This window comes from Astatotilapia calliptera, chromosome 22 (assembly GCF_900246225.1).
Source record: "Astatotilapia calliptera chromosome 22, fAstCal1.2, whole genome shotgun sequence".
NCBI lineage: Eukaryota > Metazoa > Chordata > Actinopteri > Cichliformes > Cichlidae > Astatotilapia > Astatotilapia calliptera.
The window spans coordinates 16,781,680-16,808,030 of NC_039322.1; the positions used below are offsets into that span (position 1 = coordinate 16,781,680).

Consider the following 26,351-nt stretch of genomic DNA (forward strand, 5'->3'; position numbering starts at 1 on the left):
GATGGAAGATTCTGAACCCTGGCTCCCATTTCTCAGTGTACGTCCTATCAAAACTGATTAGAGCATTATCAGTGACCTTTTTGGTTTTAAAGTCAAAGAAACAATATTGTGAAGTTGTCCGCATTTCTTGTATGTAATAATCTGAGTATTTTACACTCAGTGGCTCCATAGTGTAGTGGCTTACACACTTGTCTAACAGGCAAAAGCTCCCCAGTTCTGTCCCAGAAGGAGAGATAAATCTCTTTGGGAGTATCATAAAAATCTGCTCCTTCTTCATTTAATGTAAAACATTAAAAAAATCGTTATATTTGTACATTATTACTCATGTTTTAATTAGCAAATAGTTCTTGCTAGTTTTTGCTACCTGATATTATTGACAGTTTAGTATGATGTAATGATGTAGCACTGTTATAAAGTCATATGCCTGATGGGCTATTTTTGTGTTTTGTGCATAGCAGCAACATCTAAAACTGTTTTTTTTCTGAAACACTGAAGAAATAAATACCATTTTGGTGACCCTGGTTAAAAAGTTTTGAGGAGAAAAGGATCCGCTTGGGAGTGTCCGACTATCAACCCGTCACATGCTGCTCCAGTGTTTTTGTCTTAGCGTCCCACCCGGCGCCCCGCTATTGGTCAAAACGAAAGATACTCTTGTTTCATTGGATGAAAAGGCTGCCTGCCATCGACGTTGCCGAGCAAAACAGGAACTGTCCGCGGAAGAAGTGATGTGTTGGCATTTCGGAGAAATTTAGATCAAAGTCCAATAAATAAAATTGGTGAAATCGGTCGTCCTGCGGGTTCACGTAAAGCAGCCGTGCATATCGTAAACTTCTTCTCGTCGACGCGTTCACAGTGTAAGTATCGCCGTCAGTGCAATGAATCAACATTGCTTCTTGCACGTCTCTACTTACTGCGGTGTTTTGGAGTCTTTGCACACACATTAAAGGGCTTTCAGAAACATTAAATGGGTGTTCTGTTAATAGTCAAGACTTATCATAAATCTGCCGTTTTACATTTGACCTTACTTTTGTTTACGTTGTTGATGTCAGTGAGGGGAGAATAAACTGACGAAACAAAGCTGACCTATCAGTTCCAGCAAACATAAAAACATTCAGACTAAATAATCATGGTTTTGCTTTGTCTGAATGGATACTGGTGGTAAAGACTTTCAACGATTTCTTTCCAAACACATACAGCTTAGAAAATAGCTGCTGATCTGTGAAAATATTTAACTTTGAAGTGCTGAATTTTATCAACATTTATTTATTTGTTTTTGTGAGGCACTGGGGCCCTATTTAGCATGACCCTTTGCTAACACTACTTGTGCATTCACGTGCATTTATAATTGTCACATTTTCCAGATTGGGAAGTTGTTCTTCTGACTTTACTTCGTTCATGTGCTTGGGAGTCAGACTGTGGCACCAGCATGAATGGTACAAAGAAAAGATGTTATTTTGAAGTTTACCGAGAATACATAATTTTTCAGACTAATCTGGGTCACCTGGAGCAACTAGAGCTTAATATGCAATGCTATACTCAGGTATGCCTTGCTAGTATGAGGTTTTTCTTTTGCCTTCAGAGTTGCCTAAATCATCTGAAGCATAGATTCAACAAGTTGCTGAAAACATTCCTCAGAGGTTTTGTCATCTTCCTGTTCCACCACATTGCAAAGGCACTTTTTGGAATTGAGATAATTGGAGCACAGTGAAGTCATTATCATATTTAAGGAACCAGTTTGTGATGATGTGAGCTTTGTGACATGGTGTGTTATTCTGCTGGAAGCAGCCATCAGAAGACTGGTGCACTGTAGTCATAAAGGAACGGACAGCAGCAACAACTTAGGAAAGTTTGTGGTGTTTAATTGAGGCTCAGTTGGTATTAAGGCACCCAAAGTGTGCTAAGAAAATATCCTCCACATCATTTCACCACCACTATCAAAGCCTGAGCAAATTGTAGCCTCACTTTCTTAGTTGACACCTAGGGGCACCTGGTGTGGTCCTCTGCGGACGATCTGATATCCTCGTGTTGGCGTTGTTGCAATGTTGAACCTGGAACAACATTTATTATGATGATGTGGGAACAACACCAACACGAGGATATCAGATCATCTGTCTTCTGCTGCTGTTGCCCTTCTGGAGACGCTCTTCTGCATCTATTGCTTGCAATAAGTAGCTATTTGAATTACGTTGCCTTCCTATCAGCTCACTGGAGTCTAGCCATTCTCCTGTCACCAGAGAGCTGGATATTTCCTTTTTCAGACCTTTATCTGTAAACCCTAAAGAAATCCTTTTTCTTCACATTTGCTGTACGTTTGCACTTGGAAACAATTTCTCCAGATTGACATCACCATATAATTACTCAATGAATCCTACAGCACATTGACATTAATGATTTTCTGGCTCTTTCACAAATTCCTTCACCTGCTAAAGCTGATGGTTGTGAATCATCTTAAATGCTAAATTTACAGACAGGCTGGTATACTTATTTAAACATTATGAGGGCAATGTGAGCAAGATAAAGACAAATCTTTTGTACAGATACTTAATACAACCGTTTGTTTCTTTTGGTTCAGTTCATATGTACTCATTTGTAAGCATTTTCTTGAATGACACTCGTCTAACCTGTGCACGGCAAGTAAAACCTTGACTTGTAGTTTTTACTCTACTGGGGTTGAAGACTGTGTCTTTCAGGGAAATGGCTGTTGTAAAATGCTTTAGTTTTAAAAAATAAAGCAATTTTTTAAAATCCAGATTTACTTCAGGTTTCTAGTAAAGTGAGATTACAGTTAACACTGTTAATGACAGGAATGTATTATTCGCCTTGTCATCTATGACTATACGGTGAAAAAATGGACAGGGATGTATTATAGTATCAATTCCAACAATGCACCTGTCACTAGCAGCAGCATGCTGCTTTGCTATGTTCCACTGATGCAGATGCAAAATATACTCAAATGTATCTGTTCAAACGTTAGTGACTCCAATTTAGGTATATTATTGTGATGCTAATGAATAATACTGCATAGCAGCAGCTCTGAGAGCCTCCAACTGTTAACATTTTATTTTCATTTGGACAGGTTCCTCTCCTCCTTTTGTCTTTCTCTGACTTGCTTTTATTTGCTGACTCTGGTTTCCAGCTGCTGGAGAACAATAGCTGTGCATACATCCTTGTTCTATGCTGCCACTAAGAGTGTTTGAAATGTAGCTGAAAACAGTGTTTTTAATGTAAGGTAAAATTCTGGTTACCCAAGGCAGCTGCAGTCTCCCCTGAGAAGGTATCAGTCAGCACAGGCAGCCAGCCACGCTCCTTGAACATGCTAATTCAGTCTCTCTCCTCTATTCCCCAGCTGCAGCTCTAGATTCTCCACCACTCTTGTTCCTCTTGGATACACATAGATACTTTTTCCTATTCACCTAACTCTTCCTCTTATGTGCACACCTGCATACAAATGTTTCTTTTTACCACACTTGAACATTTTCTTTCTTTCTTTCTCTCTCTCTCTCTCTCTCTTTTTTTTTATTTTTTTATTTTTTATTTTTTTAAATTATAATCATTTATTGTTAGAGTAGCAGGATTTAGTAGCTGGTATTATGTGTCTAATGTGGGTAATTGTAAATCTTTTCACCTCAAATCTTTTGCCCAGAGAACAGGACGGACATTTCTGTATCATCAGCAACCACACGTACGCGTCCCTAGATTCACTCTTACTTTTCCCACTATTTTAAACAAAGGGCTACAATATTGATTGATGCAGTGTGTTGTGAGAGAGTCTGTCTGGAATTTAGAGCAGGAGAAACAAGCGTTTTGGATTGATGCAACAAACAGGCAGTCTTAAGTTTTGTAAAGAAAAGCATTACGTGGGCTTAGATGCTTCATATTCATTTCTCTTATTTAGATTATCTTTTGGCCATAAGGCATTTTTAAAAAATCAACAGTTATAGTAGATCAAAGACATTATAATGGTATTTTTATATAGGATAAAACCCCAGTAACACATCTAATGGCATCTGTAATATTCCAACTTTATATAGCCAATTAAATTAATTAAATTTGATTGTAGTGTAGTTCTTGTCACTTGAATGTATACCATTTAAAGTTATATGCCAGTGGTGTACTTTTAGTAATTGACACACATTTGTATTCATTTGATTATTTATTTATTTATTTATTTATTTATTTATTTATTAGTTATTTGTGTTAAACATCATAAAATCTTTCAAGTATTGTTTTTATTATAGGTACACAGAAAAACAACCTCGCCATCTCGAAATACCATAACCAGTGAATGGTTATGGTTAAAATACTCGATATACTTAAACTAGCTTCTATAATCAACTAAATTGGGTTTAAAATTAATTAATCAAAATCAAGACTCAGTTTTTTTCAGGCCTAAACATTATGGGACAAGCAAACATAATTATAAAGAGAATCCTTTGTGTGGTACCCATGAGGGTCACCTGTCTTGAGAAGCTTTGCGAGGCAAGCCTTTATCCTAGCCACCATTAGTTTCTGCTTCTTTGTGGGTCTTTCTGCCTTTTAGTTTTGTCTTTATTAAGTACCTTAATCTGCTTCACAGACTAAGCCGACAAAATTCAAGTCAGGTAACTTACTCTGCCGTTTAAAGCTCTGACTTCAAACGCATCACAAAAGAAACATTCTCCAGCTGGACTGTAAAATGCTATCCCACCAGGTTTGGAGCATTGCGAAAGGCAAGAAATCTCATATGATCGACTTTGAGTGTTTTCCTTTGCATGTCTGGCCTGTGGATCTCAGATATCATCACTTCTGCCAACGTTTCCTCATCCACAGCCATTTTTCTTTCTGTTTTCACGTTTATCTGAACTTTCTTCCTCCTGAGTTGCACCAGTGGTCTTGAGTTCATTTACATTCATGAATGAGTCCCTTGATTGCAGATGCTGACAATGATACACTTACCTCTATGAGAGTGCTCTTGACTTGGTTAGATGTTGTGAAGTGGTTCTTTTTCCACCAAAGAAAGGAATCTCATATCATCACATCATCATGTCTGGCCCTTTAGTGTTGCTTTGTTGTTGTGTTGATTTGCCTTGTCCTAAAGTTTCTAGTTCCGCTGACACATCTGGTTTTCTGATCAATATTTTTGGACGTCATATTGAGACCTACAGCTACAGAATGCCAATTCAACATTTTCATTTGTCATGAAATAACATAACACACCTGACCATGAAACTGCTTATTGATTAGATTTTTTTCATTTCACTGCGAAATAAAAGGACTGTTAAAATTGCTGATTATACCTAAATGGTTAATGAGGATTTTTCTTCATTAAACTTCTTGATTGGCAGCTATTCTTCACTCACATCTTGTTTGCTTTATTTTAGTCCATTGAGGTGATGTACAGAACCAAAAGAGTCGCACGATAGTTCAGGAATTCTCTAGTGATGGGAGTGATATTTAGCCTTTTGTTCACCACGCCACTTCCTGTATGGACGCCTCTTTAAACAGGTGAAACGGAAAATGACTTGCTTATTATGACTTGATATGTTTATAGGGATGTCTTTTACTGTGTAATCTGCAAGTGCAATTTACTGACTACAACAGCCAATTGTCTAATCATTATCTGGCATGTTATTGTTACCAGTGCCCCTTGTTCTATTATATTTAAACTTGAAGAAGGTTCATTTATTGAAACACAAGCCAAATAGAAGAGAGAACCATATCAAATCAAACCCTGCAGCACGTTTGTTTTCTTATTCATAAGTCTTCTTCCTTTGACCACGTCTTTGTTACTCCTGCTGTGCAGTGCTTTTATGTTCATATTTATTCTATACCCCAAGTGTAGTCACTCACTTGTACAATTACATCCTAAAGATATTATTTATATTATTCATAGCTCTCTGTCTTTATATCTTACCTCTGAGCTGTCAATGTAATCAAAGAGAACTCATGGTGTGAAGGAAAATGGTGCTAGGCTAAATGAGATGGGTAGGAAGTGCACATGCCGAGAGCGTAACACACATGGTAGGTGGTGAGAATTAATTTAATTACGTGTAGCCGATGTATGTGAAAGATAAACCATCTGCCTGATCAAAATTGACTACTTTGTGCGCTATATGTGATTGTGTATTAACTTGAATCCTTCCTGCAGATTTCATAAATTATCCCGAGCTACAGAAGGAGTGGAGCTGCAGTATAGTTGCAAACAATCGTGAGTAATGTGGAGACTTAACTGTGAAATTGTCTCAATGTTTTTTATTCTCATTTTCTGTCAGGTTGAGGACGGAGGATGGGGAAGAAAGATGCCAGTGCAACCAAATTACCGGTTGATCAATACAGAAAGCAGATTGGTGAGTCATCTGTACTGCTGCTCGGCAACAGCAAATCAATCAAATGTAATTAAATGAAATAACGCACAAGGTGTATTTGGAAAAAATAAAAAATAAAAACTGGTCCATAAAAAGCTTTATGTTCGAAGTTCGTCTCATCTCTTATTTTAAGGTAGTGTTCTCAGGCAGTCATTTTTTGTTTTTTCAACATTCATCTGATTGCGTGCTGTGAAATGGTCCCCTAGTGAGATAGTCAAAGCAGACTTGTATAATAACAAAGAAATTTTAGAGGAACCAATCTTAAACAGCTTAAAGCCCATAAGTTTTAGGCATGAACCCACTGGCATCAACACAACCTGCAACTTTTTCTGCTTCCTGAAAATTAAAATCTAGCCCCTTTGAGAAATGCATTCCACTGATCACTGAAAACTATCCATAGTTGTACAAGAAGAGGAACTTGAGTGGTTTTTGAATTTTGTGGACCTGTTCTGAAAACCTTTTAGTTATTGCTAGTTGACCTGACATGTTTGAACTGTGTGGAAATCATACACAGTGCAAAACATAGATCTAGCATCTAGGTCTAAAAAGAGAAGCAAATGCAACAGTGCTTTATACATGCGCTACTTCTAATGGGGGCCAAAAAGACTTCTAATCCAATAGAAATCTATTGGAAAACTGCTCTCAGAACTGATCTCATAAACATTTTACAGGTGATTTTATGCAGTTGTGATTGACAAGAGTGCTTTGTAGCCCAATCCACCCCTTGGTCATCACATTTGTTTTTAAAATGCCAAGACTATAGCAGCTAAAAAACTTCATAATAAGACTTCATTAACCGATGGGTGATGTTATGATCGCTGTATCTATCTTCATACTGTCTATGGTGAAAACTCATCCAACAAACTGTTTTTCTCCATTGTCATAAATTCTCTATAGCAGCGTATATAACATATGGCTGATAGTTTCAGCAAAATTCTACCAATAAATTAACTAATAATTAAAACAAGGCTACTGGTAATTATTTTGTGATGCTTTTTGGTAGTTTGTATTTATCTACTTGTGGTCGAATTCCATTTGACACATAATCCTCACTGATTGGTTGATTGTGCCAGTGTAGGAATGCACACGTAATTAATGCCGCATTATAAAAAATCAAGCTGACATTCCACATTTAAGAAATCACATATAATAATAATAATAATAATAATAATAATAATAATAATAATAATAATAATAATAATAATAATAATAATAAATAATTATTATTATTATATGTTACTGGGAAGTATTTGGTGGCCGTTCTCACATTTGTCAGTGTAGGATTATGCATCATCTCTTTGCATAGCGTTGGAAGTGTTTCTGGTTTGCACTAGAGTAAAAAGAAAATTCAACCAAATTCACAGCCATTATGCAAACTGTGCAAATAATTCCACTTGGTCATGAAAAAGCAGCGTCTCAGGTGACAGTGAATACGTTGCTTAAAGACCATCTTGTCAGAAGCTGTTTTGTCAGGTTTATTGGCTTTCTAATCATGTAGTATTTACTTCCCCCTTCATTCCCCTTTCTTCACAAAGGGCCAACTAAGGCAATATGATTGGAATCAATCAAAGGCTCAGCCAACTTTAGCGTGCCAGCTGTGGTTTCTTAAAGATCAGTGCACCTATCATATCTTTTCGTTTTTGTTTTTCTCGTGTAGAGCAAAGCCAAAAGGTCGCCAGTGGCAAAGCTGGATAATTGTGGGCAGCTGACAGACTTTGATACAAAGGGAAGCTCTGTTGGCTTTGCAGGCTTAAAGGTTTTACTTTAAATCCCGGGACTCCCATTTTGTTAACATGAAATGTGACACAGTAGTCTTATAAGACACAAAAGTCATGCAAATGAACTTTTCATGAAAGATCTGGTTTTGGCCTTGATTAATTGACAACTAATGACTGATGATTTGTCCTTTTACAAGGTAGTAGAGTGATGGCACAGTGCAGTTACTAAACTAACATGATGTCTGAGATTTATTTGGATCTCCATGACTATGGGAATCTAAAAATCTGATGCTACAGTACATTCAAGGAAAGAATATTTAACTTGGTGACTTGAATCCCAGTCCAAGAGATGTGGCAACAACATCTGGCTACACAAATGTGCATGTCCTTTTCTTGCGTTCTTTTGCTTAGTTAGTAGTTAAATATGATTACTTCAATAGATACACATTGATACTACCAGGTTGGACCCCCTTTTGTCTTCAGATTTTGGCATAATTGTATTACACAATTACTGCGGATCTGTTACACAGTTGCTGTAGAGCTGCACATCCAAGATGGTATTCTGGGTTTCCCCCCCAAACTCAAAGATGCTCTGTTGGCTTGAGATCTGGTGACTATGGAGGCTGTTTGAGTACCATTTTGTTATGTTCTGAGCTTTGTCACATTGAGTGTTATACTGCTGGATGTAGCCACCAGAAGATGGGGGCACTGTGGTCACAAAGGGATAAATGTGGTAACCAACAGTAGGCAGGCTGTGGTGTTTAAATTCTGCCAAATTGGTGCTAAAGTAACCAGAATGAGCCAGAAGTATTCCCACACCATTAAACCACCACCCTCAGCCTAGACCAGTGGTGTCAAACTCAAATACACAGTGGGCCAAAATTCAAATTTGGAACAAAGTCGCGGTATGGCTTCGCGGGCCAAATGTATTTAGGCTGGCCAGAGTTTGACACCTATGGCCTGGACCATTACTAGAAGCCAGGATAAATCTCTTTTATGTTGTTTATACCAAATTTTGATCCTACCAAAGTGGCAGCAGACTCATCAGACCAGGCAATGTTTTTACAGTTTTTGTTGTTGTCCAATGTTTGTGAGCCTGTGTGAATAATACCCTCACTTTCCTGTTCTAAGCTGGGAGGATGCTGGATCCCATGCCAGCTGTCTTAAGGCGAGACACAGGTTACACCCTGGACAGATCGTCAGTCTGTCGCAAGGCTAACGCATAGACATAGACAACCATTCGCACTCACATTCATACCCGCATTCACACTTATGGGCAATTTCGAGTTTCCAGTGGACCTATCCCCACTAACTGCATGTCTTTGGACTGTGGGAGGAAGTCAGAGTACATGGAGATGCTATATATTTATTTAAAAAGCTGTAAACTACGGTGACGTTACTGTGACAGTAATGGCATTGTTCTAAACACCTTCATTCCAGCTTTAAGTACATGTTATTTCTTTTGCCTGTGGTGATTCACATCCTCACATTTTTTCCAGGTTTTGTATTTTCTGGTGTTAATTTTGTGTTAACAGGACTCGTGGTGCTCTCATGAGTTTTAAAGCAAAATGTTTGGTCGGTTCATATTTCCATTTCTAAAGTTATGTCACGTTTATCCTTCTTTCTTTTTGTTATTATTGTTAAAGAAAAAAAGATGGCACTGTAAGTCCAATTGTGTTTTTTATTTTATTTTATTTTCCTCAGGCATGTGAAAGCTTTTTACACCACCAGCTTATAAAGGAGAGGGATTGCTGTTGTATATGTTTTCATACTGGGACAGAAGAATAGAATTATTTAGCCTGAAGATATCCCTTAACTGTCTGCCATTATGCAAAACCTGATAGGTTCAACAAATGAGAGACAGACAAACATAACAAGCTCATCTCCCGCCATCACATCCTCTCCCACGAGTCCATTTTTTCTTTTCCTTTCCCCCATTTAGTGTTTTCTTTCTGAGCACATCTTATCACTTCAGAAATGTGTAACACACTTTGGTCCCATCTCTCCCGCCGCCTTCCTCCAACCCCTCAATTTCTACCATTTTCCTTCTGTTTGAAAAGGACGGCCATCAGGCAATTTCACTGAACCACTGTTTAACAGCAAAGGTGAAAAACAGAGCGTGGGGGGAAAAGATGGAGAAAAATGAAGTCTTCAAATGGAGCATGGGGCTTGTTCTCCTCAGAGCTGGAATGGGCCACACATGGTAATTTGAAATCGTAATAGGTAGCTTATTCATGGCACATCGGCGGTAGTCCAGGCTGGTTGTTGAGCTGTACCATCATCTCTGCTGGAGTGCTTTTGTCATGGCAGATGGCCATCAAATAGCTACTGTTGACACTCTCTTTTTTTTAAATAACATTATTAAACCTGTTGTAATTGAATGCCCTTAGGATAGATAAAGCTGTAGCATTCTTACATGTAAGTACAAGTGTTCAGTCACAATGATCCTTAATGCTTGTTGAAAACTAGGGAAAATTGTCCACATAGATAAAGACACCCACAATTTTAAATACAAAATGTCAAGCTGGAAGCCAATAGCTTTACAAGTTACCATTTTACATGCAAATAAAAGATAACACCCATGATATACTGCTTCTTACAGGTGAAATACTTCACTCCTATCTGTAGATAAGACAGCGCAGTAGATCGACAAGGTGTACCAGTTATCTCTCGGCGTTATATCATGGATAATCTCCCTTTATTATTTATTATTTCGCTTCCTTTCTCTTCCAGTAAGCGAAAAAGGGCTCAGTATACCCCAAGAGTCTGGCATCAGTTCTCAGGTTCTACCACTCATCCTGGCAGATGTCAGCGATCCGCACCATGTGGTCACTGACTATATGGCTGCAATGCCAGATAGACGCGGAAGCAAAGCATGAAAACTGTCAAACACGCTGTCGGTGTGTTTCCCGAATTGTCCCAGGGCACTCAGAAACCACTAGACAGGGCTGTCTGTCCAAATTACTCTGCCTGTGTTGGATGCAGTATGTGGGACGGTTAGTCCCCATAAACACAAACAGTCACCCACAGAAATCTTCAGGCATTTTAGTTTATTTATTTTTCCTCTGAACATACACATGTCCCTGTTTGTGGTCATTTTGGCTTAGCGATAGCTGTGTGCTGTAGGCAGTAAATGGTTTTACATATATTGGCTTTAAAGCAACCTGGTGTTATATCATCTATCAGTTTAATAATGAATTGGTGGTTACTTCAGAGCTGCCCTTGTTTTGGGTCATATAGCTACATCCATTAAATTCATGCTCACATTCACACCAGTGGCCAGTTTCAGGATTGAAAGTTGGACTGTGAGATGAAGCTGGGATATGCTGAGACCTGAACACCCACACAACACAGGGAGAACATGCAAAATCCTCAGAAAAACACCCAGCCAGTGCATTCAAACCCAGGACCTTCTTATTGTGAAGCAGCAACATTAACCACTGTACCACTGTGCTCAGTTTCCTGTTCTCAGCTGACAAGAGTGACTATTGCAGTCTGCTGCTATAGCCCATCTGCTTCAAGGTTTGGCATGTTGTCCGGTCAGAGATTCTCTTCTGCAAATCATTGTTTTAGTGAGTGGTAATTTAAATTAATATTGCCCTCCTATCAGCTTAAAGCACTCTTTCCATTCTCCTCTCACCTCTGGCATCTACAGGGCATTTTTACCCAGAGAGCTGCTGCTTAGTGCATATTTTCTCTTTTTTGGACCATTCTTTGTAATCCTTAGGGATGGTTGACTAGGAAAACCCCAGTAGATCAGCAGTTTCTGAAACACTCTGACCCGCCCATCTGGCACTAATGACCATGCCAAAGTCACTTACATCAGCTTTCTTCCCCATTCTGATGCTCAGTTTGAACTTCAGCAGGTTGTTTTGACCATGTCTACATGTCTAAACTTGTTGCCATGCTACTGACTGATGAGTAATTCGTGTTAACAAGCAGGTGAACAGGTGTACCTAGTCGTGCTTGCAATTAAACTGAATATTGCTGCAAGTTTTTCAGTAGTCATCCTCATGCCTGTCTACTAAATGAGTACAGTGGTACTGTAAGTCCATATGTGTGCTCTGAACCATGTTCTTATACTTTAAGTCTATTTTTTCCTTTGCGTTGGCTTTTTTGCTGTGTTCTGTCTGACACAGGCAGAAGTTTGGAGCTGCTGCCGCTTTGCTAATGTGCTTCTCGCTCATGGTTTATATGAAGACATGGCATTAGATGAACTGTGGGGTATACTGGGTTCATAATGGAGCTCGTTGCAATGGTATAGTTACTTGATTTTTAATACTTTCTGACACTGGAATAAATTTACCAAGATGTGACTGAGACTAGTATATAATTTGTTTTTGTTTTTTGTTTTTATATATAGGAGGATGCATGACTCGAATAAAAGAAGCCGAACTATACTAGTTCATGATAGGCTTTCATTTCTCAGTTCCTCAAAAGTAGGAAATAATTTATTCACAAAATGATCCCCATGTTTCTCATTCTATTCCATTTTTAAATAACAAAGAAGGAGGAAAGGGGAAGTTGAACAGAGCTGTACTTAGTTAATTATATGAAAGGCTTAAGGTGGTCTCACCAGTTGTGAACAATTCACTCTTGAACTTGCAACCAGAAATCTAAAAGTAGACATGGTTGTCTAAGGGTTTGTTGCATATAAAAAGGGATGAATTGAATCTACTCACTAGAGGCTTGACGTAAATGAACATCCTGCCGTTGCACACCTGTTACAAATGTGGCTGTGCAGTTTCGATTTGGTTACTACCTTCATTGTGATAGTGGGGAAAAATGATCTCCTTGCAAAAGAGAAAGTGTCAGCAATCAAATTGCTATTCTAAGCAAAGAGGGGTATTATTAGCATCACATCATGACTGGAGTAAAGGTTTCAAATGGCTCTCAAATGCTTTGCGAAAACTCAGTCAGCCCTATTCCGAACATTACCAGGGAGACTGAAAGAAAAACCATATGATCATGAGGTTCAGGGCATCGGGCTTTGTTAGAAACAGCTGCATTTTCTAAATAAAGAACATGTTATTTCAGTCTGTAGCAGGAAGACGATCTCATCAGAGGATGGGTAGTGTCTCCAAGCCGCTTCACAGAAAGGAGGAAATGAGAGCAAACACTTGGCATGGCTTAAGACATCAAAATGTTTGTGTGGACAACTGAAGAATTTAACGATGACTTAGACTTTAAGATTCACAGCAGTAACAGAAAGGTGTGAGACGATAATCAGCCTAGAGAATGTCAGTGCAGCGTGTCAACACAGTGTAATGGCAGATAGCTTGAACTAAACACCTGCACCAAAACAAGTAGCAACCCACTGTTCAGAGGCACGTAACATCCTTTGAGCTACATCCTTGCGATGATGCTCGAAGACCAAGGAGTGCTGAATATCGCAGTAAACTATTTGGGGCATTGTCTCCATTTTTGATAACATGTCTCATCTTTATGCAGACTTGTGGAGTCCAGCTTGAGCGCTGTCATTAATGCAAACGGCGATTACTGAATAAGATATTCATGAAATTAATTTTTTTTTATCACAACTAAAAATTTCACCAAAATTGTTAAGCTTATTTTGCCAGCTGTAATACAGGTTGTTCGAATTGGATCTGTATTTGTTTTCTAAAATAGAAGCATTTAGGAGGCTCAGGCTGTTGGATTCCATTGTATGCATTAGAAACTTAAAATAAATGGTAAAGTTTCTTATCATCACTCACCACTCTTCTATCTTCATTTTAATGGCCAATTTGTATGACACAAATCACATACCTCCCCTCTCTTTCCCTTGAGTGCACAATCACATGTGACTAATTTTAGCTAATACCCCCTACCTGTCTCATTATGCTAAACAGAATAATGGCTCAAGATAAAAACTAATTTCACAGCCGTCTTCATCAGACTCCATTTATAGGTAACCTGATGACAAACAAGCAAGAAGAATCTGAACTTTGCTTTAAGCGGTGGGGGGAGAAGGCCACTTTCACTTTTCCTCTCTGTCTCTTCGGCGATGACTTCAGTGAAAGGCACGATCAGGGAAGCCATCCCAGCAGGTGCCCTAGGCCGTTTTACAGGGGTTAATGTTCCTCTGAGACGTGTCATTGTTGTTGCTGTACAGGAGAACAGTGATGGCTTTTCAGGGTGGCAGGCTGAGGCAGGGAGGGATGGGAGGATTGCTTGTAGCTCAATGCAGGTAGATAATTGGTGACAGAAAATGTCTCAGTGGAAACGGTGATGACAAATAGGAGTACTCATAAGCCTAGTGCAATATCATCAGGCACGCGCGTGTAGATTGTGCAGGCTCCAAACCCACGCAAATAAACCACAAGAGAAAGCTGCTGTGTAGCTACAGGAGGTACACCAGTGTAACACAGCAGCATTAGAATACCATATACACACACTGAGGTAATTCTCTAGCATATACACTACTCTACACATTACCTTGCTTGGTGTAAGTATTCTGATTTGGCCTCAGTTAAGTACTAATTGTTACCAGATGGTTATGTCTTCAACCAATATATACATCTAGCATTGAAATTTAAACCCCGTCCTTGCTCACATCACGCCATTTACAGTGTGAAAATCTTTGCAACGGTTATGTGAATAGTGAGCAACCTGAGGTGCCCTCCAATCAAATTTTCCCCTCTCCACTTTCTGACAAGTGGAGGAGACATTCAGTGCCCCCCGTAATGAATTCCCACTAGCTCACTGTTTGCTCCTGGCAACACGCTCCCCATTTCTATTAGCCCTCCACAGAGTCAGTGGGAGGTGAACGAAGGGTTCAGGACCAGGAGGAATGGGGGGGGGATAAAAGAGAGCGCGGAGAGATGGGAAGTGAATATCAGATCTTGGAAAAAAGATGCAGGGGGAGCAAGATTATTGAAAAGCAGGTGAAATGCTTAACATAAGGCTAATGGTCATTTCCTCTGTGACTGGGCCGTAAGAGTGACACCTTATTGAGTGGAAATCAGCTCTACACACGCACACACCTACACCTGTTTTCCCACTAGCTTATTTCAGCTTTTCCCTCTCAAACCCTCTCCAAAATACATCTTCCAGTCTCTCTTCCTATTCGCCATTGTAAACAAGGATTAATTGGAAGAGGAAAAACCACCAGGTCTCAGTCTGTACTATGTAACATCCCTGTTTTTCTAATGAAGTACAATCAAGTTTAAATCATGAAAACTTCATAGTTAACTTCAAGCACCACACTCATCTTACCATTAATCAAATCTAGATTTAACCATAAGTTTGAAGAAAGAATAGTTTAAAAAAAAAAATAGGAAATTGCACAACTTGAACACACACACACACACACACACACACACACACACACACACACACACACACACACACACACTGTTCAGCAAGCTGTTGCCTTTCCACCCTATTGTTAGCAAAGTTCCTTTTCCTGCTGTGTGTTGTTTCTAATTAGACCAAGACAACCAGCTGTCACACACACACACACACACACACACACACACACTTTTTGCCGGGTGGCCAGTTTGCCCACAGGACTCACCCTTGAGAATTTAGCCTACGGGAAGTCAAGTAAGCACAGGTGAACCGTGTGTTTTGTAGACTGCGTGAGGCGTGTATATGTTTATTTGAGAAATTTCAGTAGTGCACAATTTATTTCTCACTTTCTCACCACCCATTTTTGAGCACATGAATATATAGAGAGAAACTCACATTTAACTGTTATATTTCCATTCAGCAACCTCCCTATTCTGTAGAATAAAGACCAGAGTACAACCAGCATTTATGAATTATATAAAAACCATTTGTTCCCAGAGTGCTACACTTCTACACAAAAACTTTCTGGTCTCTTTGGTTGTTTGGCAACAGTAAATGAAACCTGTCACTCAATATCAGTCAATCTTGGTCATTTATTTGTGTACTTCATTTAATTTCTTTTTATCTATTTCATGTGTTTTAGGTAAGCAAGACTACAAAAAGACAAAGTCGGTTTTGAAAGCAACACGGCTGAAAGCTGAAGCGAAGAAGAATTCCTCTGGATTCAGGGTGAGACTTGGTTTCTGTTTAGGACTACTGAAGCCTTTATCTATATGTATTCTACAGTTTGTATATATGTATATCCACACTTAAATGTCTGTCCTGGTACAATTGTGGTTCTGCTTATCTATGTAAGATTTGCTAGCCAACTTTTCCCATGCTCCTTTTTGTATTAAGTTTTTATATTTATATTATTTATTCCAGACTCTTCACACTGTCTTATTGAAAGAAGTTACTCTAGGTCTTCAGGGAATATAATAATCCATAGTAGATCTTCACATAATTATGTGCTGTTCTATTCTTTTAAGATCCCTGCTGCTTTGCTAAAGAAGGTATGCTAGTGTCCTTCATAGATTGTGTGTAAAATAGTGCTTTTCTTTAACAAAAAGAGGAGATATAAAACACAAAGGTGGTCTTATCCTTTCAATGGCAAAGGAGGGGCAACAGGAAGGTGGGTGAAAAGAGGAAAATACAGTATGCAGATGAAAGAAGATGAAATGGATAGAGCAGGTAATGCTAAAGTAAAAGGAGGTCAAGAGATTTGGAGCCAATGACGGGCAAGGCTGAGACGTGTAGAGAGGAGGGAACATGGATCTATTGGCCAAAGGATGCTGAAGATGGAACAAGAAGAAAAGAGGAAGACCAAAAAGAACATTTTGGGATATGAGTGGCCCTGCAGAGGGTTGGTGTGACAGAAGAGGATGCTAGCATCAGGGCGAGATGGAGGCAGATGATCTGCTGTGGCGCCTCCTAAAGGGAGCAGCCAAGAGAAGAAGACGATTGAAATCACAGATTCCATGAGAGGAACTTTTATAACTTTATTTTTTTAGTGAAACTCAATTGAAAGACGTCATTACAGTAACATTCAGTATTAGTCCTTGAACACTTATTGTCCTTTGTTACACTGACAAGTTCTGCTTACAGGACATTAAAAGCCAAAATGTTTCACTTCCTGATTAAGCCTCAGTTGCTACGAAGTGGGCAGAGATGAACAAATCACAATGAGGATTAAACACTGGGTGAAATGGTCAGGTTTTAAAATATGCATCTCTTAGACATGCAGGGCCTCATTAAACACGTCTTTAATCCAATTAGATTAGTCCATATCTTGAAATATTGATATTGGTCATGAATAATTCATGTTTTTCATGCCCAAGATGAGTGGAATTTTCAGAGGTTGGATTAAAAATACCTCTGGGACGAGGATATTAAACTGTCTTAGACCTCTTGGCCCCGAGTTCGATTGAAATTCAGCCCAAATGTAATGGATATTTGGTCACGCTTGCTTTCCCATCAAGTCCTTTTAGCGTGATATGAAGTTGAAGAAGTGATTTTTACACAGCTCTCTGATGACAGTAGAAAGCCTCTCTCTCTCTCTCTCTCTCTCTCTCTCTCTCTCTCTCTCTCTCTCTCTCTCTCTCTCTCTCTCTCTCTCTCTCTCTCTCTCTCTCTCTCTCTCTCTCTCTCTCTCTCTCTCTCTCTCTCTCTCTCTCTCTCTCTCTCTCTCTCTCTCTCTCTCTCTCTCTGAACCTTTGGTTGACAGCAAAGATTTGGCTGGAATTTTTAGGGCTGGTTTGGATGTTGGGGCATGTTGTCTGCTTCTCTTCTCTTCTCTTCTCTTCTCTTCTCTTCTCCATATTCCTGGTTGAGATGCTGCTCTCAGATGCAGCTGGCACCTCAGAAGGGCCAACAGACATGCGGGCACAGAGAATCTGACAGCTGCCAGGGCAGGCTGTCTCGGGGCTGTCCTGGTAACGGGGCAGTCTGGATGAGTTGGCAGAGAGAAAGGATGGAGACACTGTGGTGGAGAAAGTGAGAGAAGGAGAACTTCTGTTCCCACCATAGTGCTGAGTTGTCTGGGTTGCTTTAAAAAAAAAAAAAGAAAGAAAGAAAGGAAAAACAACCCAAAAACCAGCCACCTGCTGTATCCATGCAGGTCCTTATACACAGGTTGAGTCACAGTGTGTTTACGGAAGTAACAACTTGTTGCCAGAACACAAGTCTTTGCCTCTTCCAAAGAGTGAATGGTATGTGGTAATGACAGCAGAGAGGGAGAAACTGGCAGGAAGTGCAGTCTGCAGCCTCTCCTCAGGTTGCCTAGAGAAGAAGCAGCGCCTTCAAAGTAGCTCCAGCACATTATCTTGCAGCAGAGGAAACGAGCCTGCTGCCTTGTCTAATTGGCACACTAGCCTTCTGTTCAGTTCTGCACTGTTTTCCCTCAGTCTTATTTAGCCGCTGAGCCTAGGAAGTTGTGGTAGAGTGGGTGGGGTGGGGTTTCTTATGGAATTGGCAGAGGATGGAGACGACAGATAATGATGGGTATCTTCCATCTGTCATTTGTGAATGTGTGCTGTGTGGCGAGCGAGATCCTATAGATCCACAAGTATTAGTTTTTTGGACATTTTTGCCTCTTTGTGACAGGAGCAGGTGGGTCAGGACGCAGGTGAGGATTTGAACCATGGATACAGCTTCATATCTTGAGTTGTTTTAGTGTTTTTGAAATTACATCCTATTTTTCTATACAGTATTTGGCATTTCTTATGTTTGTACAACTATAACTCACGTCAAGAAGCTCCAACTTTTGTTTTAACGGGGCAGATTCGAGTAACTGAAGCAGTAATTGGTGAAATGCCCGAATCAGTGCTGTTAGAGAAAAGCTCAAGGTTGTGTTGGGCGCTTTGTGGCCTTTTGTTCTATTTAATGGTGCTGCTGTTTATTTCTAACATGACAGTGGCACATTCGAGCTTTTAAACTTTAAACTTGTTTCCATTTCAGCATGGGGATGTAACAGCAGAGATGTTGTAATCAATTTACTCTTTGGCCAAATTAAAGTGAAATTTATTCATAGTTACCATATCTGCCTTTTTTTTTTTTTTAAAAGCAAATAAGCACCAAGTATAAAACGTCATTATTTTCCTGCATCGCTGAATTGAATGCATGTGATGTAGTCTGCTGCAACGTCACTGCACGGCTTCGTTCAGTCATGTTAGCAACTTGTGGCTCACCATTTTACATAAATAAAACATATTCCCTCTGCTGAACATCTGCATCACACTCAGAGCACATTGTCAGAAAAAGGATGGGTGAAAGTGTGACGCTTGCAGCCCTTTTTTAAACCACAGCTCTGAACTACATCCAGAGCAGCTTATGTGTGCAACACCATGAGTTACCATGGCAATCTGGAAGAGAGAGCTACCTTTGTGACCTTTAAAACTGGCTTTAGGCTCAGCATCCTTCACTAACCTTAACTCTGTAGCTTTCCACCCCTCTGGACCCTTGGACGCTGTGGTAAGCATTTTTTGGGTTTTTTTTTGTTTGTTTTGTTTTGTTTTTACTCTAATAGATGACGTGATTAAATTCAGCAAAATTATCAATAGATTTGCAGCTTTGCAACAGAGTGAATGTGGTCTGAAGGCAGGAGAATCTATTCTGGTGGTGATGGAGAATCGATTGCTCAACAAAGGAAACTAATATATCTACAAAAATTAACTAGAAATTTCAATGTAATCGGTCAGAAAACGTAACACTTTAATGGTTGATTGTTTGTTGCTGTGGCTGGTATGGATGAGACCTGCTTACTAACTGTGCTCCAAATGCACCGACGGTTGTGTGGCTCTCACAAGCTGCCACCCACATACAGCCCCAGACACACCGACTCTAACCTGCTTAGCACATGGGAACATACAAACAGACGTACACACACGTGTGCGTGCACAAACAAACCCAGGAGGAGAATAAAAGTCGGACCAGATGAGGGGATGTCTGCTGAGCTATGGCTTGTCGCCAGGGTGATGGGGACTTGGCTCCCAGCATGCCGAGTGTGCTGCAGCTGCCGCCAGTGCTGAGAGAACCACACGATGAAGATGATGATGTGTTTGGGCCCCATCCAGAGGTCTCCATCAAAATGTGGGCAGAGAGGCTGTGTGTGTGTGTGTGTGTGTGTGTGTGTGTGTGTGTGTGTGTGTGTGTGTGTGTGTGTGTGTGTGTGTGTGTGTGTGTGTGTGTGTGTGTGTGTGTGTGTGTGTGTAAGCACATAAATGTATTTGTGAGACAAGGCAAGAGTCAACGCAGTGGGCTACTCTTCTCGAAAACAATGATCTCAATCAAATGCAGGTGCTTTCTCCAATTCGAGTGTTTTCACTGAAACCCCTCCAGCTTGTTTTTATAGACAAGTCACTGTAACCAGCTGTTCTCTTTATCTCTGAGACCTGATGCAAAGAAGGGGAAGAAACCTGAATTGTAATTGTTTTTTGTGTGTCTCCAGCAATTCAATAAAATGCTTACCTATGTCAGAAACACAATGTTTTCTTTGTGATATTCTCGACAGAATTACAAACGCTTCTCTTTGTTGTGCTTCTTTTTCTTTTCTTTTTTTTTTTTTTCAAAGCTGCCACAGAACACACGAAAAAGCAGAAAACAATCAAGCCTCGGTGATTTGATAACAGTTCTCTTTTCTCCGAGGCCTAAGCAAAATAGAAAAGTAAATCAAGCGGTGGAAGCCTGGCGGTTAATATATGAAACTAAAGTGCATGAAATTTAAAAGTTTTCCAATTAAGCTAGGACTTTAAGCTGTTTGGAGGCTGCTGGGATTCAGATAAATGTGGGCTGAGGCTAATGAAGACCAATGCTGCTGATGACTAGGCAATACAACATGTACACAGATAGCTGTGGATGCTGTGACGCCTTTTAATTGTCACCCCCATCGCCTTCGTCAGAGAGGAATTATTATTAGCCCCCCACCACCCCTCATTTGTGCCGAGCTTTATCTCTCACTTGTTTTCTATTTCATTCTCACTCCCTTTTTTTATTATTTATTTATTTTTCTATCATTTTCTCTCTGCAGTTTGGCTCATTGACTGATTGTTTTTGTAGTCTGCCATGTGTGTATGTGCAGTATAAGGGAATCGTTGAACTGATGTTTTATCAGATTGTCCTATAGTTTTGTTGTTTCAATTTTTTAAAAGTGTCTTTTAGGATGACTAAGCTTATCTTATTTTCTTTTTTAGTGCTTTATGCCCGTCTTTAACCTTGCATCAGCCTCTTTCATGAACAGGTGGATTTTGTTAAATTTAGTTTTTCCCTGAAGTCTTTTTATAAATCTATAAATGGAAAACTGAATTTATTAACATTTGCAAAGATTTGAGATTTTTTTTGTAACACTTGCCACGTCACCTTTTGTTGTTTTGGCCCAGTTTGCAATTTAAAACTCATTTCCACACTCAAATATTTCTTTTTGAATAACCTCCAATCAGACTGTACTCTGTGCTCTTTTAAAGCTCTCCAAGCTCTCCAGTGTTGATTAGAAAGTTTGCTGCTAATGAGTTCTCTTGATAAAGAATAACTGGCATTGTTCAATACTCTGAGTGCCCCTAATGAAACTCCAGCTGATGAAGATTGTAATCGTGTGAGCACCACATAATGAACAAGCGCTCCTAATTCCCATTTTCAAGTTGAATACCACTCCTTTGGAAAGCCTCAATTTGTTTGACAATTAACCAATAGAAAATCTAAAAAAATAAAAAAATAGGCCATTTTGTAGAAGAAAGTTTAACTTTTCAGTAAAAATGGAGAGACGAAAAAAGTGAAAGTGGAGCCTGACTGCAAATAGATTTTTATTTTATTTTTTTAAATGCTGCAGCCACTTGGTACCCGGCTTCTGAAATGTGATGCTGCAATGTGTTGTTTTTTTTTTTTTTTTTTTTTTTTTTTTCATAGATGTTGCTTCAATTTTACCTACCAGCACCTAATTATTACATATTGTGCCTGGTACTCTTTGCACCTCCATGTGAGAGAGAGAGAGAGAGAGAGAGAGAGAGAGAGAGCTTTACGCATTCAGTCATCCACCCATTCACACACAGGTGATGGCAAGCTACATTGTAGCCACAGCTGCCCTGGGGCGCACTGACAGAGGCGAGGCTGCCGGACACTGGCGCCACCGGGCCCTCTGACCACCACCAGTAGGCAACGGGTGAAATGTCTTGCCCAAGGACACAACGACCGAGACTGTCGGAGCCGGGGCTCGAACCGGCAACCTTCTGATTACAAAACGAACTGCCAACTCTTGAACCACGGTCGCCCCAGTAGGGCGATAAGTAATTTAGTTTGAGTTTGTTTAACAGAAAAAAATGTTGTACTTATGAGTATATATCCCATTGGTATGTTATTGGGTCTTTCATCAATTGATGCAGTCTCATAAACTTACAGTTAATCCATTGAAAATTCATAGGAGTGAGTGGCACAGTGTTGCCCAGTTATCTTGAATACAGTGGCTGAGATGGATGGACACCGCAGTTCTGCCTAATCGTGTTTTATGTATGTGGCTAGAAACTGGCCACAAGCATAGTACACTTTATATGGTACTTTAAAATCACATATAAGCTTTTTTTTTTTTTTTTTTTTTTTTTTTTTTAAACTGTATATGACCATTCAACTCTTTCTCATTATCTCTTTCTCCTCCTCCATCAGTCCTTTCTCTCCTCCCTCATTTCTAACTCCTCTCCTGAATTGAAGTCAGGTCTTTAACCCATGCAAAAGTGAATAAACATGCGTATTTAGTCCTGATATTGACAGTGACAGTTACTGTCAGCAGATTAGACATGAGACCCTCCCGTCACAGGACAGCTGACGAGCTGTCAACGACGACAACAACTGATTTCAAGCTAATAGTTTGATTAGTTGAGGTAAACGGTGGCCTGACAGTCTGCGCTCACTACAGATGAACGGCAGCCAGAGTTTGTCCTAAAAAAATGTGTTTTTTTTCCATATTGTCCAGCCCTAATCATCAGTCCCCTAAACCAAATTTTGTTTTAAGTTGTGATCATATATAAAATAGTTACTTATTATTTTCGAGTTGTTATGTATTCTTAAGTTTTTCTAGCTCGATTGCTTAAATACTGGAGTAAAATGTACATTGTAATAAAAATACATAGTGGATTGGATTTTTTTATTTTTTTTTATAAAGTAAGTAGTGTTTCACATTAGTGGTATTACCTAATTATGAGAAGTGATTTCTATTGGTACAGTTCTTTTACGATTTCAAATGTTTTTATAGAAATATTTTGTTAGCATATTTTCTGCAGGGCTAGCGTGTACGCGTCGTGTATATAACAACACAAAATTCAAATTAAAAAATAAAAGAAGAAGCTGTTTGACACTGTCAATGTGAAGCTGTGGAGGATTTTCAACTGCTTCCAGTTTACGTTTCTGGTTTAAATATGAAAACAGATACAAATTCATATATTATTATGACATCCACAGATGATGATGATAATAGCTTTGTTTGCTCCTCTGTAGTAATTTTTTTCCCTCCCAGTTTAATATCTGAAACTAAAATGTAATTGCTGTAGTTAGATTTGCCCTTTTATGCACATCAGTAGAACTGTGAGCGAGAGTTTAAATATTTGTGGTTTTCAAAACAAGCAAAGAAAACAACAAATCTTTATTCACATGCGGTGAATTCAGATGAAAAGAAAGGCATTAGAGGCTTGGCAAATACAGACGTAACACAAATAAATAAGCACAACAATTATGAAACACTGCAATGACATTCAAACAAAGCAGACATTCATGAGTGTAAAGACAGACTCGGGATTTGGGCAGAAAAATAAAAAAATGCTCACAAGAACATTTTGAATATATTTTTAAACCTTTGCTTTCTCCTCAGGATGCGTTCCTGGTCATCGCGGCAATCCTGTTCTTCGTGCTCTGCGTGTACGCCTTCTTCTACCTTAACCTGAGCACCGAGATTAACCTGGACGTGGACGTGGATTAATAGGAGGTGGACAGTGGACCAAATACTTGGCTTCTCTGTTTTATGCACATGGGCGAATTGGTTAACGCAAACTGCCGTTTAGTTTCGCAGTTTTTTGGGGCTTTTGTTCGGGTTTTTTCCCCACATTTCGTTGGTGACGTGCAGACTGTGAACACACTATGAAAAGACACATTACTGCATATCACACAGTCAAGTTTCAGGGTTTTTTTTAAGACAAAGGTTTTGGAATTGATCAAACAGAAATATTTTGATATTTCTTTCTGCAATGAATTTTTTCAATCTAATGACTCTCCAATGTAAAACCTTCTTTTTTTTTTTTTTAATGTGAATTTAAGCCAACTAGAGTAAAGCATTTAAACGACGGTGACCTCCTGCTTGACATCTACCTTCTGTAAAGAAAGTTAGCATCCTTTTACACAACTGATCCGAGCCACAGTGGAGACTAAGCTTCGTTAGTCATATTCAGCAGAGTCACGTCCCACTGTTTTCACCGCTAATAGAAAAATGTAAATCTCCCGCCGAAGCTCTCGTCACATCGAGACAAACACTCGCCTCACATTCCAGTGCACAAACCTCTCCTCCTGGATATCTGGAGATCACAAAGTGTGAGATTAGAATCCACAAAGCCCTTGTCCTGATTGAACATGTGTGCAGAATACAGAATAACACGTTGCCCGACTTACGTTGTGGAGGCAGACATCCTCAGGGTAAGCACACAAATATGATTGGGTTCATCAGATTGAATGTAAATTGTGGAGATAATTGATGGCTGACGTGACACAAGCCTGCGTCTTTTTTCCTTATAAAAAACAACAACACTATTTTCATTCCATCTTGTGTGCATTGTATTCTGTAAAATGTGATATGTCTGTATAGAAAGGGATATGAAGGACTGTCAGTGCTTCTTTTTTCTACTGCTTCCCTCTGTGCCTGAGGCCTGCACGCTGCAATCATTTCAGTTCAAGTGCTTCCACTGTTTGAGAGATCATTTGTTAGCAGAAGCACAGAGTCAGTAGCTTTTTATTATCTTCATATAAATTTAATGGAATTCTTTTGGTTTAAAATTGTATTTTTCAGATTTTTTTGCGCAGAAAGGGCAATACTGTCATCTATAAGGTTTTTATAGAAAATGAAGTTTTGCATAGTGCATACAAGACCAATACCAAATACATATCAGTGCTTTAAGTTTATTCCAGCATGTTTGTATTTCAGAAACGCTCTGGGGAGGGACGAGTCATGTCTGCTGCTGATATGATTCCTGAAATGTGAGATAGATTTTGAGCTTTCAGTTTTTGCCTTTTCTCCCCTTTTCTCCCATGACCTTCTGACCTCTAGTAAAAGACCACATGTCAAAGAAACCATTATGATGAGCATGCACCCGCGCCCTCACTCGGAGGCTTTTATCTCGCCTTGATACGTCCGAGCTCCCTCCCCCAACACCATGAGCCTCCCACATGTGTAACAATAGATAGCCGGGTCTAATAGACCTTCATACATGACACCTGTTATCTGAAAGGTCACCATTACCAACTACAAGAGCCTTGACATCAGCACAATAGAAAGGATCTCGCTGCCCAACCCGTGTATTCAGACCTGTGTTTGGAAAGATCTTTTTTCATAACAGTACGGTGGTTTGTTCTGTTGTCGAGTACATCTGTTAAATAAACATCTTAAAGTGTGCTTTTTTTAAATGAATCAATCGTGTGATTCTTTGTGACATGAATTATCTTTCTGCTTTTGTTGGAGTTTTTCGTATGTAATTTTAGGGTGTAATATATGTTTATCGACGATATCCGTGATATATTAACCACAATCTTTAAAAAACAAATGATATCATGTGGAAATACAAGAGATATTACCATAGCATGAATGATCACTATCCTTTGTTATCTTATTGTATGCATTTGTACATTTACGGTTACAGACTATTTGATAAATAAAATTTCACATTTCTACCTACCATCAATGTCACCTCCTACCTACACAACAAAAAGCGGTGGCATATAAGGTTAAGTACAGACCACCCCAGAGGCTTTTATTGCTGTAAGAAGGTGATTGTAATTGCATTTATTAATTTAAATAAGAGAAATGTTTCCATTTAAACACAATCAAAATAACAGCTGATCAGACAGTGTGTACTTTAGATGAATCATATGCATTAGAACCAGTGATGTTTTATATTTCTTATCTCCAGAGGTTTATATTCAGCTGTTAAATGTATGTGTAGTCATTACTTTGAGTCTTAAAAGTTAATGAATAAAAAAATCCTAGCGTCGATTTACTTTTATGGAGTAAAAGCTGCCATTATTTCTTTTTAGATTGGTTTAATTCCCAGCTATAAACAACAGTGTTCTCTCCGTAATGGGTTATTAAATTGTATTGACTATGTGTGGAGTGCTCTTCTGGTCATGTCAAGGCTATTTGCATGCCACTGGATTGAGCCGCGGAGGCAGTCAGAGATGCTACAGTATAATGGCGAGAGAACAGCGGCAAAAGGACATGACTGTG

The 26,351-nt window shown here is 39.3% G+C and overlaps 1 protein-coding gene across 1 annotated transcript; it reads left to right on the plus strand.

The window, feature by feature from the left end:
• The first annotated feature begins 690 nt into the window (after positions 1-690).
• Positions 691-25,538, plus strand: triqk (triple QxxK/R motif containing). Its single transcript, XM_026156446.1, has 4 exons — positions 691-854; positions 6,252-6,326; positions 15,996-16,081; positions 23,736-25,538. The coding sequence occupies exons 2-4, from the start codon at positions 6,266-6,268 to the stop codon at positions 23,841-23,843; spliced, it is 255 nt and encodes an 84-aa protein (XP_026012231.1). The 5' UTR covers positions 691-854; positions 6,252-6,265; the 3' UTR covers positions 23,844-25,538.
• The last annotated feature ends 813 nt before the right edge of the window (positions 25,539-26,351 follow it).